Below are 14774 nucleotides of genomic sequence, written 5' to 3'. Positions count from 1 at the left end.
CACCACTTATTAACTGATTACAAAATTAAACCAGACTTTATTCAACAATATTATTCATTGCTTCATCAAAGACTCATCCCACCCCAGTCATCACCTGTGTAACCCTCCTGTTATGTTGCGGGTCAAATTGACCCTCATAAAGTCTATTTTAGGCAATACATGCCTTCCAAACCAGCTAAATGCAGCATAAAAATCTGGGCAGCATGTGACAGAAGAGGTGTGGTGTTAATTTATCAACATCACTTCATAAAAGAAAATAATTCGAAATGTTAAATAAAATAAACAAAAATCAATGTCATGTAAAACTATTGTATTTATATTTAGGGTTTACCAATGTATATTGAAAAAGTTTTTTTTTTTAAGTTTTAACATTCATTTTAATGAAAAACAAATGAGTTATCCCCATTGAACCATGATCTGTGAGAATTAAAGAGCACCAATGGACTAAATCTTAATTTAAATGCTTAGTAATGGAGTTAAAAATCTGATTTTTTAAAAATGTGTATTGGGATTTTTTGGGGTTCTGGTACTTTTGGATGATTGAATATGCCCTGGGTCAAATTGACCCAGGAACATTATTGCTGTTCCAGAGAAACAAACATAACAGGAGGGTTAACCTGTTGCCCTATGGCCAGCGCTACAGGTCACATGAAGCACGGACAAACAGGCTCAGAGACGGTTTCTTCCCGAGAGCCATCACAACACTATAAACACCAACAAACAGCTGAAATAAATAATCCATCCACGGTGCAATAGTCTCATTTAATGTGTAATATTTTACCATATACCTCTCCTCCCTACCTGACTATAAATATTGGACATTTGTTTTTATATCATATATTTCATATTTCATATTGTCTTTTGTATTTATTTTTCTACCTGTTTTTATTGTATTTATTACATGCACCTTCAGTAGCAGCACTTCTAATTTCATTGTATACATTACAATGACAAATAAAGGACTGCAGAAAAAATCATCGGTGTCGACCTGCCCCCCATCCTGGAATTATACCGGTCCCAGGCCAGGAAACGACAGGTAGCATCACCGCTGACCCCTCACACCCTGGACACAAATTCTTCAAACTCCTCCCCTCTGGCAGACACTGTGCGCCAAAACAACCCACCATAAGAACAGTTTCTTCCCCCAGGCTGTCACTCTGATGAACACTAAACCATAACAGTGTCATACCTGTTGGATCAATTCTCTCTGTAAATATACATGAAAATATACAATGCAACAATTCTCCAAGCAGAATTCCATATTTCTATTTTTTGTATTATTTAACTACTATTTTTTTTAATGTAAAACTACCTCTGCTACTCACCACTGCACTATTATCATATTATTTCAGCCTGTACATATTAGTCATAGTTATTTGTTATTATATTATACCTGATGTTATTGTTATTTTTATTTTTTTATTATTTGAATGTCTTATTCTCATGCCTTGTACAAAGAGAGCACAGTTTACCAAAGTCAAATTCCTTGTGTGTTCAAGCATACCTGGCTAATAAAGCTGATTCTGATTCTGATTCTGATTCTAAAGGCTATTCATTCTATTCTGTTGTTGCTGTATAGTTATTGTATTACCTGATACAGGGTAGGTGTCAAGTTAACAGCTCACTGCCGAAACAGCTTTTTATACATTTTCCACATTAGAGATTCATAATGAGTAATAGATCCACTGTGAAAAGAAAACAGAAGGAGGGTATTTGCTGGAAAAACTACCTACTCATATACAGAGCAAAGTTAGTAAGGAGAGCAGAGGTACCACTTTGTTCACAGGGGGTGTCTAAATCAACACAAACTTAAAGCTCCAAATCTGACATTTTAGATTTAAGTTTTAATATTACAAGTATAAAGTTGTTATATAAAGAAAATGAAGTAGTAACTTTGCAAGAAAAATGGTTTCAAGTTGAAATTCTTTATTAGGAGTAATGCAAAAAACAGGGACAGTTCTATTGTTTGCTGAATTCCAATTAAGAGGAACTTGAACTTGTGTAGTTTCTATGTAATGCGACCTTTAACTTCTATTTCACTCTTCTTCCCGTTTCCTTCTTCCCAGTAACTTCAAAAAACATATCTGAAAGACCATTTAAGTAAAGAGAAAGTCACTTTAAAGCAGTTTAAATTAGCCTCACCTTTACTAGCTGTAACATGATGTGTTTAATACTGATTGATGTCCACTGATAATCCACCCAACTGTGCCCTTTACTGACACATTTAGTAGCCTACCCCATGGCTCCTGATGTCCCCCAAAGCCTGAGATGGAAAGGACAGATGGGCAGTGAGAGCTAGCACATCACTGGGGTTATCAAGTGGGCTCGTCCCTTCACTGATGTTTCCTTTAGTTCATCCCACGACACCTCGCAGAGGCTGAACAGTTAACTCTGGCGTCCCAGATCAACTCCCCTCCATTTCAGCTCCACTGTCCATCATATCCACCAGCCAATGTAATAACCCGACCCAACATGCAAGCTCCAGGTAGTGACAACACCGATACTATACTACTCTAGTATCTGAATCGCACTGTTCTTCATACTGTGCATGTTTGTTTTTAAATAACCTGGTGCAATTTTTATTGTGCAATAACTTACCTTATCTATTTATCAGATAGAAGTGTACATAGTGTGTATATATCTGTAATAGTTGCCATATTTTATTTTATTTTATTCTATTTTTCTTCTATTTTCTTCTATTTTATTTTATTTTATCTTATTTCTATTTTATTTTATCTTATTTCTATTTTATTTTATTTTATTTTACCCTTGTCATTGCTATAATTACTGTTTTTATATATTTTTTAACTATGTTAGTACATTGTTGTATTCCCCTGTCCCGTGTTGTAAGCTGCTGCAACAAAAGAAATTTCCCCCAAATACACAAATAAAGTATATCTTGTCTTATCTTATCTTATCTTATCTACCACCTGGCCCTGAGAAGCCCCCACCACCCAACACACAGCAAGAATCTGCAGCTGTATATTAGAAGACAGGGGAGGTAGAGCCAAGATGAGATGCCGGTCCAGGCCATTACTCATCCCTGTTGGTCTAAGCTTGTGTGCTCTACCTCCCCCCTACTGAATATACCTAATTTTGTTTTGGCCCCTAGCTGATATTACTCCTCCTCATCCAGATCCACTGAATAGTTTTTACTGTCTACCGCTAATTCTGTCCATGCACTCCCAGTTCTCCCAGTAGTGAGTGAGTGTATATTGAAATGGGCCAATTTTTGAATTATAAATATTCCAAGTGTTATACTATTAGTGGAGCTCTGTTGGGAATAGCTGTGTGCGCATGTGTGGAATGTAGGGGGAGTGAGAGTGGAGGATGTGACGTATGTGTGTGTGAAAAAGTGCCGGGAAGCGGGGGAATGAAAGGAGAAGAATAACACTGACTGTTATAGCAAGTGAATGCCGTTTAGAAGTCTATTTGTGAACACAAATAAAGACACGACTCCTCAAACCCAACCGGACTCGTGTCTGCTGTTTTCCCACCGGCTGCATCGAGGTTGAGGTGAACGGGGGTTAGCCCCGAAGTTGGAATAACTTCGGCCCTGGAGCAGACCCGTAAGTCTCCCCTGTGCTCCCCGACTACGGTCAAGGAGCAGAAGCAGTGAATGGTTAACATTGGCGACCACGAAGGGACCCTCTCACGTTCAACAGCAGCTGCGGTGAGCCACCGGTGGAAATAAACCGGACAATTAGCGACAGGAGTCATAGTATCCGGCTACGGCTAAGAAGCTAAGCTAAGATGGCGGCCGCTAGTCGACGCTTCTCGCCCCGAAACCCGTTTATGGATGTTACAAGTTACTCCAACCCTTTCATGTCAATGACTACTGTGAGTAATATGGACATAAAAACGGACGTTGTGAATGAAAGAAACACAGACAATGTACTTTGCAACCCCTTCTTATGTGAAGGAGAGACGGATACCATGACACAACCAGTGAGTGAGACACTTTCTGCGTGTATTCGGCCAAAGATAGCAAGCACAAATCCCTTTGTCGATGCTGATGGGCAGGGTTACTGTTTTCAAGACTGTGAAGCAAGCACACAGAGTAAAGCCCCATGTCAACATGTGCAGCACCAACAAGCCTGTGTCCAGCTATTACAACAGTGTAACACAATTGCATCCCCCAGTGGAAACCCTTTTACTCCTGCTCATTCAGGGAGTTTCATCCAGAGCACTCCAGCCCCCTGTTATACATCATTTCCCACATGCCCACAGCGGTACACAGGCCGTCATTCTCCAAAAGACATTAAATATGGACATGAATCAAAGAAAAGTGAGGCTCAGACACGCCAGTTAAATCACACCCTCCTCACTCATGCACCTCCTCCTCGCTCTGCATGCCGCCAGCCTCCATCCGACGGTGAGGATGACTACGGCCACATAGAGAGAGTCCCCACCTTACGTCCTGGTCAGTATGATGGCACTACCCCATGGAAAGAGTTCCTGTACCGCTTCGAGAGTTGTGCTAGAGCTAACAACTGGTCAGGAAACACCATGGCTGTCCAGCTTAAGTTTTGCCTGACGGGGGCAGCAGGTGCAATCATCCATAGAAATCCAAGGTCCTTTCAGTGGGACTACAGTCGGCTGGTGGAGGAAATGGACACAGCTTATGGCCCTTCTTCTGAGCATGCTGCAGCAGTGGCTATTGAGCTGAGACGGCGGGTTCGCAAACCAGGCGAAGATCTTCACGTGTTAAGAGATGACATATATGGACAGGTGGCTGTAGCCTACAGTAACAGGTCTGAAAGTGAACAAGACGCCATAGGTGTTGAAGTCTTCACCAATGCCATAGGTGATGTAGAGATAGTACATAAGCTTTTAGAACAGCGGCCTCACACCTTAGCCCAAGCATATGATATTGCTCGCCGCCACGAAACCACCAGGCGGGCAGCATCACATGTCGCCAGCTTCAGGCCACCAACAACACGTAATTCGCCAGAATGGAGGCCCCGTACTGCTGTGGTCAGAGAGGGGAATGAAAGTGAGTCTGTGGAGTCTGTTCGGGTCACTCAAGCTGTCAGCTACAAGCCAAAGCCCCTCGATACCAACCACACACCAGCTTTCCGTAGCAACATCAAAGACACTAAGTGGGAGGACATTCGCTGTCATAACTGCTCTGGCCTGGGTCACATGAAAAGAAACTGCCCCTCACCCAGAAAGACAGGCAGATTTCAAGCAAAGTCACCCCTCCACGGAAGCACAGAGCCCACTGTGCTTCACTTTAATGCCCCAAGTCAAGAAATGAGCATTCTGATGCTAGTTCATGAACTGAATGTGTGCGCTGTCTTGGACAGCGGGGCAAGAAAAAGTGTGTTACCCCTGTGCCATTATAACGCCATTCACCCAGATGCCCGGCCTCCTCTTCAGCCATCAGTTGTAAAGACTCTGTTAGGCGTTGGACCTGGTGATGTTCATGTACATGGGGAGACAAACATTACTGTTGAGATAAACAGCAAGCAGGTGACCGTGCACTTCCTGGTTGCTGACATTGCTGGCAACGAGGCCCTCCTTGGACACCCCTTCCTCACCCAGGCCCACGCACGCCTTGACTTTGGTAACCATCGCATTGAACTGTTTGGTGAAGAGGTGCCATATTTCCAAGCCCCCTGCAAAACAAAGGTACATGCAGTGAAAGTGGCCCGAACGGTGGTCCTGGAGGCTGGGAGGGAGTATGTGGTGAGGGGCAACGCCCGTTTTAAAGAGACTTTTAAAGGGGAGGTAATGCTGAACCCCACCAGAGGTTTTGTCGAAAAGCACGGAGTGCTAGTAGCACGTGTGCTAGTGGAGAGCCGGAGCCAGCCTTTCAAAGCTGTGCCCCTTCGTATCTTCAACCCTGGGCATGCAGATGTAACCATCAAAAAGGGGGCCATTGTCGGGTTTCTCCAGCCTGCTGAAGCTGTGCCATCTACCACCATAACAGCTGAGTTAGAGTCACCAGAACACCCCTCTATTCCCCCGCACCTGCAGGAGCTCTACAGCCAGAGCTCTGCTGAACTCAAGCCAGAGGAGCAGCTCCAGTTGGCACAGCTGCTAAGCACCTATAGCAGTGTGTTTTCGACGGGACCCAGTGACCTCGGTCGCACAGGCCTGGTGCAGCATGACATCATAACCCGACCAGGTGTTCCAGCTAAGCAACCACCACGCAGGATGGCATGGCAGAAACAACAGGATGCTGACCAACAGATAAGACAGAGCCTGGATGCTGGAGTGGCCCGCCGCAGCCACAGCAGTTGGGCTTCACCCATCGTGATGGTACGTAAGAAAGATGGAACTTTTCGTCTCTGTGTTGACTACAGAGCCCTGAATGACTGTACCATTAAAGATGCATACCCTCTGCCCCGCATTCAGGACACCTTGGACACCCTGTCTTCAGCCAAGTGGTTCAGTACGCTGGACCTTGCTTCTGGTTACTGGCAAGTTGAGCTGACCCCAAGGGCTCGCAAAGCGTCTGCGTTTTGCACCAGAAATGGACTGTTCGAATGGAATGTCATGCCATTTGGACTGTGCAATGCTCCAGCAACCTTCCAGCGCCTGATGGATCGTGTTTTGGCTGGCCTGCAGTGGGAGACCTGCCTAGTTTATCTGGACGACATCATTGTGCTGGGCCGGGACGTGCCAGAGATGCTACAGCGACTCGGCGAGATCTTCGGCAGACTACAACAAGCCAACTTGAAGCTGAAACCTGCTAAATGCTGTCTCTTTCGTCGTCAGGTTGCCTACCTTGGCCACATTGTTTCAGAAGAGGGTGTGACCACTGACCCCAGCAAAGTCAAGAAGGTGCAGGAGTGGCCTACACCTAAGTCCGTCCAGGAAGTCCGTCAGTTCCTTGGCCTTGCATCCTACTACCGACGTTTTGTGCAAGACTTTGCTGCTGTAGCTGAGCCTCTCCACGAACTGACCAAGAAATATACTCAGTTCCAGTGGACTCCAGAGTGTCAGGCAGCATTTGAGAGACTCAAACACCTACTAACCACTACACCGATTCTGGGTTATCCCTTGGACCAGGGCTGCATGACTCTGGACACTGATGCAAGTAATGTTGGCATCGGTGCTGTTCTCTCACAGGTGCAGCAGGGCAGTGAACGTGTGCTGGCCTATGGCAGTCGCAAGCTGTCCAAGACTGAACAGAACTACTGCACAACACGGCGAGAACTGTTGGCTGTTGTGGAGTTTACCTCACATTTCCGGCAGTATCTCCTGGGGCGGCCCTTCATCGTGCGCACTGACCACAGTAGTCTTCGCTGGCTGACAAGGATGAAGGAGCCAGAGGGACAGCTCGCTAGGTGGTTGGAGAAACTCAGTGAGTACGATTTTGAGATCATCCATCGCCCTGGCCGATTGCACGTCAACGCTGACAGCCTCTCCAGACAACCCTGCCGTCAGTCCTGCCCATGTAAACTGCCAGGCCCCTCTCCTCCAGGGAACATCAAGCACCAGGCTGTGCAGTGCGACTTGGACTCTGTCTTCAGCCATGCGGTGCAGAGTCCAGTGGGGGTGGAGGGACATCCTGCTCTAGCCACGGAGAGTCTAGTGGGGGTGGATGAAACCCCACAACCAGGCGCAGACAGTTTAGAGACCCCTGAAAGAATCTTGCTGACTCAAACAGGTGAGGCTGCACTGTTCAGCGGCTGGTCCCCAGAGGAGCTGCAACAGGCTCAGGAGGCTGACCCTGATATCTCACCTATTAGGGCATGGATGGAGGCCAGCAGAGAGCGGCCCTCATGGACTACAGTATCACCATATAGTCCAGCCACAAAGACGTTCTGGAGCCAGTGGAAGCGACTCTACATTCGTAATGGGGTTCTAGTCAGACGCTTCTATTGTCTGGACGACATCCAGTTTTACCCTCAAGTGGTACTGCCCCGCACCCTCCAGCCTGACATCATGAGACAGCTGCATGAAGGACCAGTTGGTGGGCATTTTGGAGTAGAGCGCATGGTGGCGCGGCTCCAGACGCGATACTACTGGTACCATATGAGAGAAGATGTGGCACTCTGGTGCCGCACTTGCACCCGCTGTGCAGCCAAAGCCAGACCCAATAAGACACCACAGGCCCCCATGGGAACCGTCAGGGTGGGGGCCCCAATGGAGCGCATCGCCTTGGACATCATGGGGCCACTGAATGAGACAGAGCGCAAAAACTGTTATGTGCTTGTAGTACAGGACTACTTTTCTAAATGGGTGGAAGCTTATCCATTACCAAATGACAAAGCAGTGACTGTGGCTGAAGTGCTTGCTTCAGAGTGGGTGTGTCGTTATGGAGCACCACAGACATTGCATAGTGACCAGGGCCGAAATTTTGAGTCTGAAGTTTTCCAGAAGATGTGCTCTCTGTTTGGTATTGACAAGACACGCACCACTCCCTTCCGACCACAGTCTGATGGACAAGTAGAAAGATTCAATGCCACGCTGCAGAAGATTTTGGCCACCACAGCTGAGCGCTGTCACTGGGACTGGGACCTCATGATTCCATATGCTGTCATGGCTTACAGAGCGACAAAGCACAGTGCCACCAGCTTCACACCCAACTTCATGATGTTCGGCCGAGAGGTCAGTGAACCGGTGGACCTTGTAGCTGGTCTGCCCCCTGACCCTGAATCTACTCCATCTGCTCCTGAGTATGTGCAGCATCTTCGAGAGCGACTGGAGATGGCTCATCAGATTGCCAGAGATGCGCTTGGGGACTCAGTGAAACGTGCTAAGAGGCAGTATGACAAGAACTGCTGTCGCACACAGTACCACGTTGGGGATGCTGTGTGGTACCTCATCAAGGGCACGCGGAAAGTCAAGAACAAGGTCCGAAAGTTTCTTCCAGCGTACGAGGGGCCCTTCTTCATCCTTGGACAGCTAGATGACCTGGTGTATCGCATTCAGAAAGGACCAAAGACCAAAGTGAAAGTGGTTCACCATGACCAGCTAAAGCCCTATCGAAGCCGTGACCTCCTGGACAACTCCTGGGCCCTGGAACGGGCGCAGACCTGGACACCTGTCGAGGTGTCACCCCCAGCCTTGGATGCGGATCCTGCAGACTATGACTCGGGGCTTGCTGGGTTGTTCGTCGACACCACTACGGAGAGAACTGGGGACGAACCCCCACCCGATCCGGTAGGGGACGCCCCTGTTTCACCTGTGCTGTTACCCTCCACCTTTTCTCGGCTGGACTCTTTTTCTGCCATGGACCTTCGGGATAGTGGGGGTGGTGCAGCAGAGCCACCACACCACGGTCGTCACACCCTGAGGGCCGGCCGGCGACGACGACCCCCGGTTTGGTATGGTGAGTGGGTGGCTCATTAAGTGTCTGAGTTTCAGGACTGTTACCAGAGACTTAAAAAGAAAAAAAAAAAAAAAAAAAAAAAAAAAATGTTGCTATCCGTTGTGTTTTGCTCTGTTAGGGGCTTATGTGCATTAGCATATGTTCACTTTAAAAAAAAAAGAAAATTAATCTTGAGGAGTGTGTGTTTGTTTCTAGTTTGTAATTTTGCCTCTACTGTCTTTTATGCCCTACTGTTCTAGGTTAAGCTGCAGGATAGACTGCCTCATGTCTTACTGTACACAAGTAATCTGCACTCCAGCTATTCCTTATGTAATGGCCTGCTACTTTGGACTGTATACCTGTTGAAATGATGCATGTGTTGCCCCTGTTGTTCTGCTGGAGTGGAATTTGTGTCATTGCCATCCAGAGTGGGGGTAGTGTTATACTATTAGTGGAGCTCTGTTGGGAATAGCTGTGTGCGCATGTGTGGAATGTAGGGGGAGTGAGAGTGGAGGATGTGACGTATGTGTGTGTGAAAAAGTGCCGGGAAGCGGGGGAATGAAAGGAGAAGAATAACACTGACTGTTATAGCAAGTGAATGCCGTTTAGAAGTCTATTTGTGAACACAAATAAAGACACGACTCCTCAAACCCAACCGGACTCGTGTCTGCTGTTTTCCCACCGGCTGCATCGAGGTTGAGGTGAACGGGGGTTAGCCCCGAAGTTGGAATAACTTCGGCCCTGGAGCAGACCCGTAAGTCTCCCCTGTGCTCCCCGACTACGGTCAAGGAGCAGAAGCAGTGAATGGTTAACACAGCTTTTGGTAATGTAAAGGTGTTTTGATGATCACGTTTTCACTTTGACATGGGTAAAGGATTTTTACTTCTTCTTACACTGCAAATAATTGTGATTTGGCAGTGACACCACAATAACAAAATGGTAGGCCTATAATAACGTCTGAGCAGCAGATTTCACAAAAGTGAGAAGTGATGCAACTCAATCTTATCAGAACAGCGTCTCCTGTGTGTGCTTTAAGGTCAGTGGCATGCAAATCTGAACCACTGCAATAAAAATAGATAACAGACATTGTTCATTTACCACCACAAGCTGCTATAAACATCTAATAGGACACACTGATGACCACAGAAATACTCTAACTGCAGAGAGGAACAACTTTGCAGCTTAATTTGGAGAGAAGACAAAAAAAAAACTTCTTAGTAAACTAAAATAAAAACATTCTCAAGACGAGTCTGGAAGCTAAAAGTGTGTTAATGGAGCATGTGAGCAGGAGGAGGGACGAATTCAGGACGGATGATTCGATTGACAGCAAATTTAGCGAATCACACTGCGCCCTCTTGTGGTCACGCAGAGTACGTGCTGAATGTGATGTTCAAGTGTTGTTAGAATAATAGGAAAAATAAATATCCTCTCATTTTGCTGAGTATAAAATGCAAGAAAAAGTTAACGTCTTCTTATTGACATGGTATTATGATTACGAATGAATTGTAGAATATGTTGCTATCATTATAATGCTACTACTACTACTACTTGTGAAAGTCTACAACTGGAATTAAAATAAAAAATGTTAGGTGTTCATTCAAAGCAGAAGTTGTTTGACTCATAAAAATATTAACTCGTCGCATGTTTTATTTAGGAATGATTTAAGAATATAGAAAAGGAACTTTTTAATAAAAATGTTTGGACTTTTTGGCTAGAGTTGCAAATTCTTCACAGGTTCCTTTACTTTCCGACGGTACCTGAACGCAGCACTTTCGGCAGTTTTTGGGTGCATGCATGCAACGTCAGTCAGCAGACTTCAAGACACAATGCCTGCAGATTTAAGCCAGTGGACCGGGTCTTTGGCCCTGCAGGAGGTGGAGGAGAAACCTGCAGAGTCTCTGACGATGAAGTACGACTCTGTGGAGATCGATGAGCTCGGTAAAGTGCTCACTCCGACACAGGTTAGTCAACTAGCTAGCTGTTATTGTCTGGCTAAGCTAACAACAAAGCTAAGTTAGTCCGCTTTGAGTGTGTCATACGACTTTTAATTAAAGGTGAGTTTATTTTAATTCAAACAGCATTATGCGTGGGTAAACGTGTTTGCAATCTGGTAACAATAAATAAGATTACATAATGCCTCCTTCAGCATGGCCACAGTTGTATTTGATGGACAACAGCGCCCCCAAGTGGCGTAAAAATATAACAGTCATGCAGCCAGGCATTCAAAAAAGCACCAGTTTTACTCACCTTTTGCTCCAACATTGTGCTCGTGTTTATGAACAGGTGCAGAACAGACCCACCTGCGTGGAGTGGGCAGGATGTGACTCCAGTAAGATGTACACTCTGGCTCTCACTGACCCGGACGCCCCCAGCAGGAAGGACCCCAAGTTCAGGTGAGGAGAGCAGGAACATCTAGTTGAATATAAGTAAACTAACCAATGCATGCAACAGTGCTGGACAACAAACATGACTAATGATACAACATTTGTGCCATTACATTCCAAGTTGTTCAGATTTTGCTGGGACCTCACCGCCCCTTTAATGTTACTGGACAAATATCTGCAGTGCATGGAACCTTTCTTGAGTCTCAGAGGGAGCTGTAGCAAGTAGCAACCATAGTGAATCAGAATCTGGATGCATTCATCGAGCAGCTTTGGGGGCAAACATCCCTCATGAACCCCACTTTTAGTCCTCCTAATATACAAGCTCAATAGACTGTACATACCAGCTTTACATGGTTTGAAATCAGAGTTTTGGAGGTCGCCCTGGTCTCTGGGTGAGAGGAGAGTCGGGGTGTAAATCTTGAGAGCACACTATCATTTCAATCTCACATCAATTATTTCACTCGGTCAGTCTGCATATTTCATCAATTGCCTCCGCTCGTCCCTCACACCCAACAGCACTGCCATACTCGCTCACACCCTGGTAACTTCACGCATCAATTACTGTAATTCCCTCCTCTTTGGTCTCCCTCTCAAATCCATCCATAAACTCCAACTGGAGTAAACTCTGTCCATCAATCACATCACTCCCATCCTTCAGCAGCTTCACTGGTTACCGGTCAAAACTTGCATCAATTTCAAGATTCTGCTCCTCACCACTAAGGCCATCCAAAACCTTGCTCTGCCATACCTCTCTGAACTTCTGCACATCAACACACCCAGCCACACTCTCAGGTCTTCTTCTTCCATTCACCTCACTACTCCACCCGCCCCCTTAACCACCATGGGGTCCAGAGCCTTCAGCTGGTCTACCCCCTGCCTCTGGACTTCCCTCCCACCACACATCTGTAACATTGAGTCTCTTTCCCTTTTCAAATCACATCTCAAGACACATCTTTTTCAACTGTCATATTCACTCTGACTACACCTCTTCACTGCACTTTGTCTTATCCTGTTCATTTTATTTTTATTTATTATTTATACTACAACTTAAATGGTGACTCGTGGCTCGTTGATGACAGCGCCTCAAGAGGAAGACGCAATAATTCAGAACATGCCGCGGGGTGCTCATTTTCAAAGCTTACATTGCTAAAATGGAGCTCAAGCCATTGTTACAGCTGTTGTTGCAGTCACAAAGCAAAGTCTCTGCAGGGCATGAAACTATGGTGTTTAAAACACTTTAAAATATGTTGTATTTTCTTTTCATTTAAGGGAGTGGCATCATTTCCTGGTGGTCAACATGAAGGGGAATGATGTTTCCTCTGGCTGCGTCATGTCCGACTACGTGGGATCTGGTCCTCCCAAAGGCACAGGTAAGAGAGGAAGAAGGTGAGAGAAATGAAAGAAGAAGATAGTTTGAAGTAGTTAAACTTTTTGTTTGATTAACACAGGATTATTTGGATGTGTGTGTGTATGTTTTGCAAACTCTACAATATCTCGGGCTGAGTGAAAGAAAGAGTGTTCGTGCATGTTATGTCTGAGTCTGCAAAGTGCCTCACAGATATATTTATTTAGGTCAAATTAAGTTTAAATAGTGACATTTTTGGTGCATCAGACTTATAAGTTGTGATTGCTCTGTATGAGACTGTTGTTAAATCTAGACCTTGTCCCCCTCAGGTCTTCACAGGTACGTGTGGCTGGTGTACGAGCAGTCAAGCAGCCTGAACTGCTCCGAGACGGTCCTCACTAACCGCTCTGGAGACGGGCGAGGAAAGTTCAGCATCCGGAGCTTCAGGCAGAAGTACAACCTGGGCGCTCCGGTGGCGGGGACCTGCTACCAGGCCGAGTGGGACGACTACGTCCCCAAACTGTACGAGCAGCTGGCCGGAAAATAATCACAAAGACTTGACTCTAAAGTTTCAGCACTAGGAAATCCTGCTGAGTTTAACAGTCTGTAGGAAATCCACATTTTCAGGAGAAGTGAAAAACCCTGTTTTGTTTTTGTGAGTGTGAAACTGAATTATGTTGCCCCCCTGAGAAACACCTCTACATGACGTGATCTGCACTTACCCAGAATAAACATGTTGCACACTGAAGTTGTTGTTTTTGTTGACAAGTCGTGGCCAAGCGGCAACCTTCGGTCTAAAAATATGAGTCCAATGCAGAAGTGCTAAAAACTGCAGTTCATCAAGGATCCGCTTGAGGCTGGCTCTGGAAAGTACCGGAAACCACATACACACCCATTCAAAAAAGCTCATCTTTGCAGCAGAAATAAACATGTTTACAGCCTGGTTCAAAAAACAAGTGTAGTCTGGATAGGTCATTTCTGGATCGGCACACACTGTACATGGGGGGTGATTATTTTTTTCTAATGCAGCAGTTTCGAAGATATTTAGATTACAAGTTTTCCACTACGAGAGGCACAGCTGACTTGACAGGCAGGAACACTGTAGCTGTTGGCGAGGAGGCTCAAAGCCCGCCTCTTTACCTCACACTTGCTCGAGACAGCAGTTCAGTTGAGTTCAACATTTCCAATATGGCTGCCACTGCCTCAAAACAGCGCTTCAGAAACAGATGGATGACATCACAGATACTACGTCTATTATTTACACCAGGCATGTCCAAAGTACGGCCCGGGGGCAAATTGCGGCCCAAGGTCCATTTATTTATGGCCCCAAGCTTCCATCTTAAATTGTGTTAATAATAGCAAAGAAATGAATCACCTTCTGAATTATGTGTACATTTGCAGTTTCTTTCAAGCGCACAAACAAAACTAAAGTCAATTCAGAAACGTCTCAAAAAGCTTCATATGGACTACCTGTCTAAAGCCAAAGCTCTGGGGATTCTGCAAGACAGCAGTAAAGAAGAAACACAAGAACTCTTAAGGTTGACAGGTTTTCAAATTAAAGTTTTTATCATGATGTGAAAATGTTCTTGATGAACACAAAAGGTCAGAAGACACAAAAGAGGACGCAAGACAAGATCAAAATTATGAAATTGTGCAGAAAATGCAAAATTTTGTGCATAAAAAATTTTCAGAAGCCAGGAAAATAATTCTTTTGTTCTTAAAATGTTGTCTGCTAGAAGAAGATAACGTTTGCTAATGTTTACATGGCTTGTGGAGA

General features: G+C 45.4%; 1 protein-coding gene across 1 annotated transcript; it reads left to right on the top strand.

Moving 5' to 3' along the window:
• Positions 1 to 11016: 11016 nt before the first annotated feature.
• pebp1 (phosphatidylethanolamine binding protein 1) lies at positions 11017 to 13745 on the top strand. Its single transcript, XM_034692779.1, has 4 exons — positions 11017 to 11229; positions 11552 to 11661; positions 12922 to 13022; positions 13327 to 13745. Exons 1-4 carry the CDS (start codon positions 11059 to 11061, stop codon positions 13542 to 13544), a joined length of 600 nt encoding a protein of 199 aa, XP_034548670.1. The 5' UTR covers positions 11017 to 11058; the 3' UTR covers positions 13545 to 13745.
• Positions 13746 to 14774: the final 1029 nt, after the last annotated feature.

This window comes from Notolabrus celidotus, chromosome 9, assembly GCF_009762535.1.
Source record: "Notolabrus celidotus isolate fNotCel1 chromosome 9, fNotCel1.pri, whole genome shotgun sequence".
Lineage (NCBI taxonomy): Eukaryota > Metazoa > Chordata > Actinopteri > Labriformes > Labridae > Notolabrus > Notolabrus celidotus.
The sequence above is the reverse complement of the archived record's forward strand: the minus strand, read 5'-3'. Positions and strand labels throughout refer to the sequence as shown.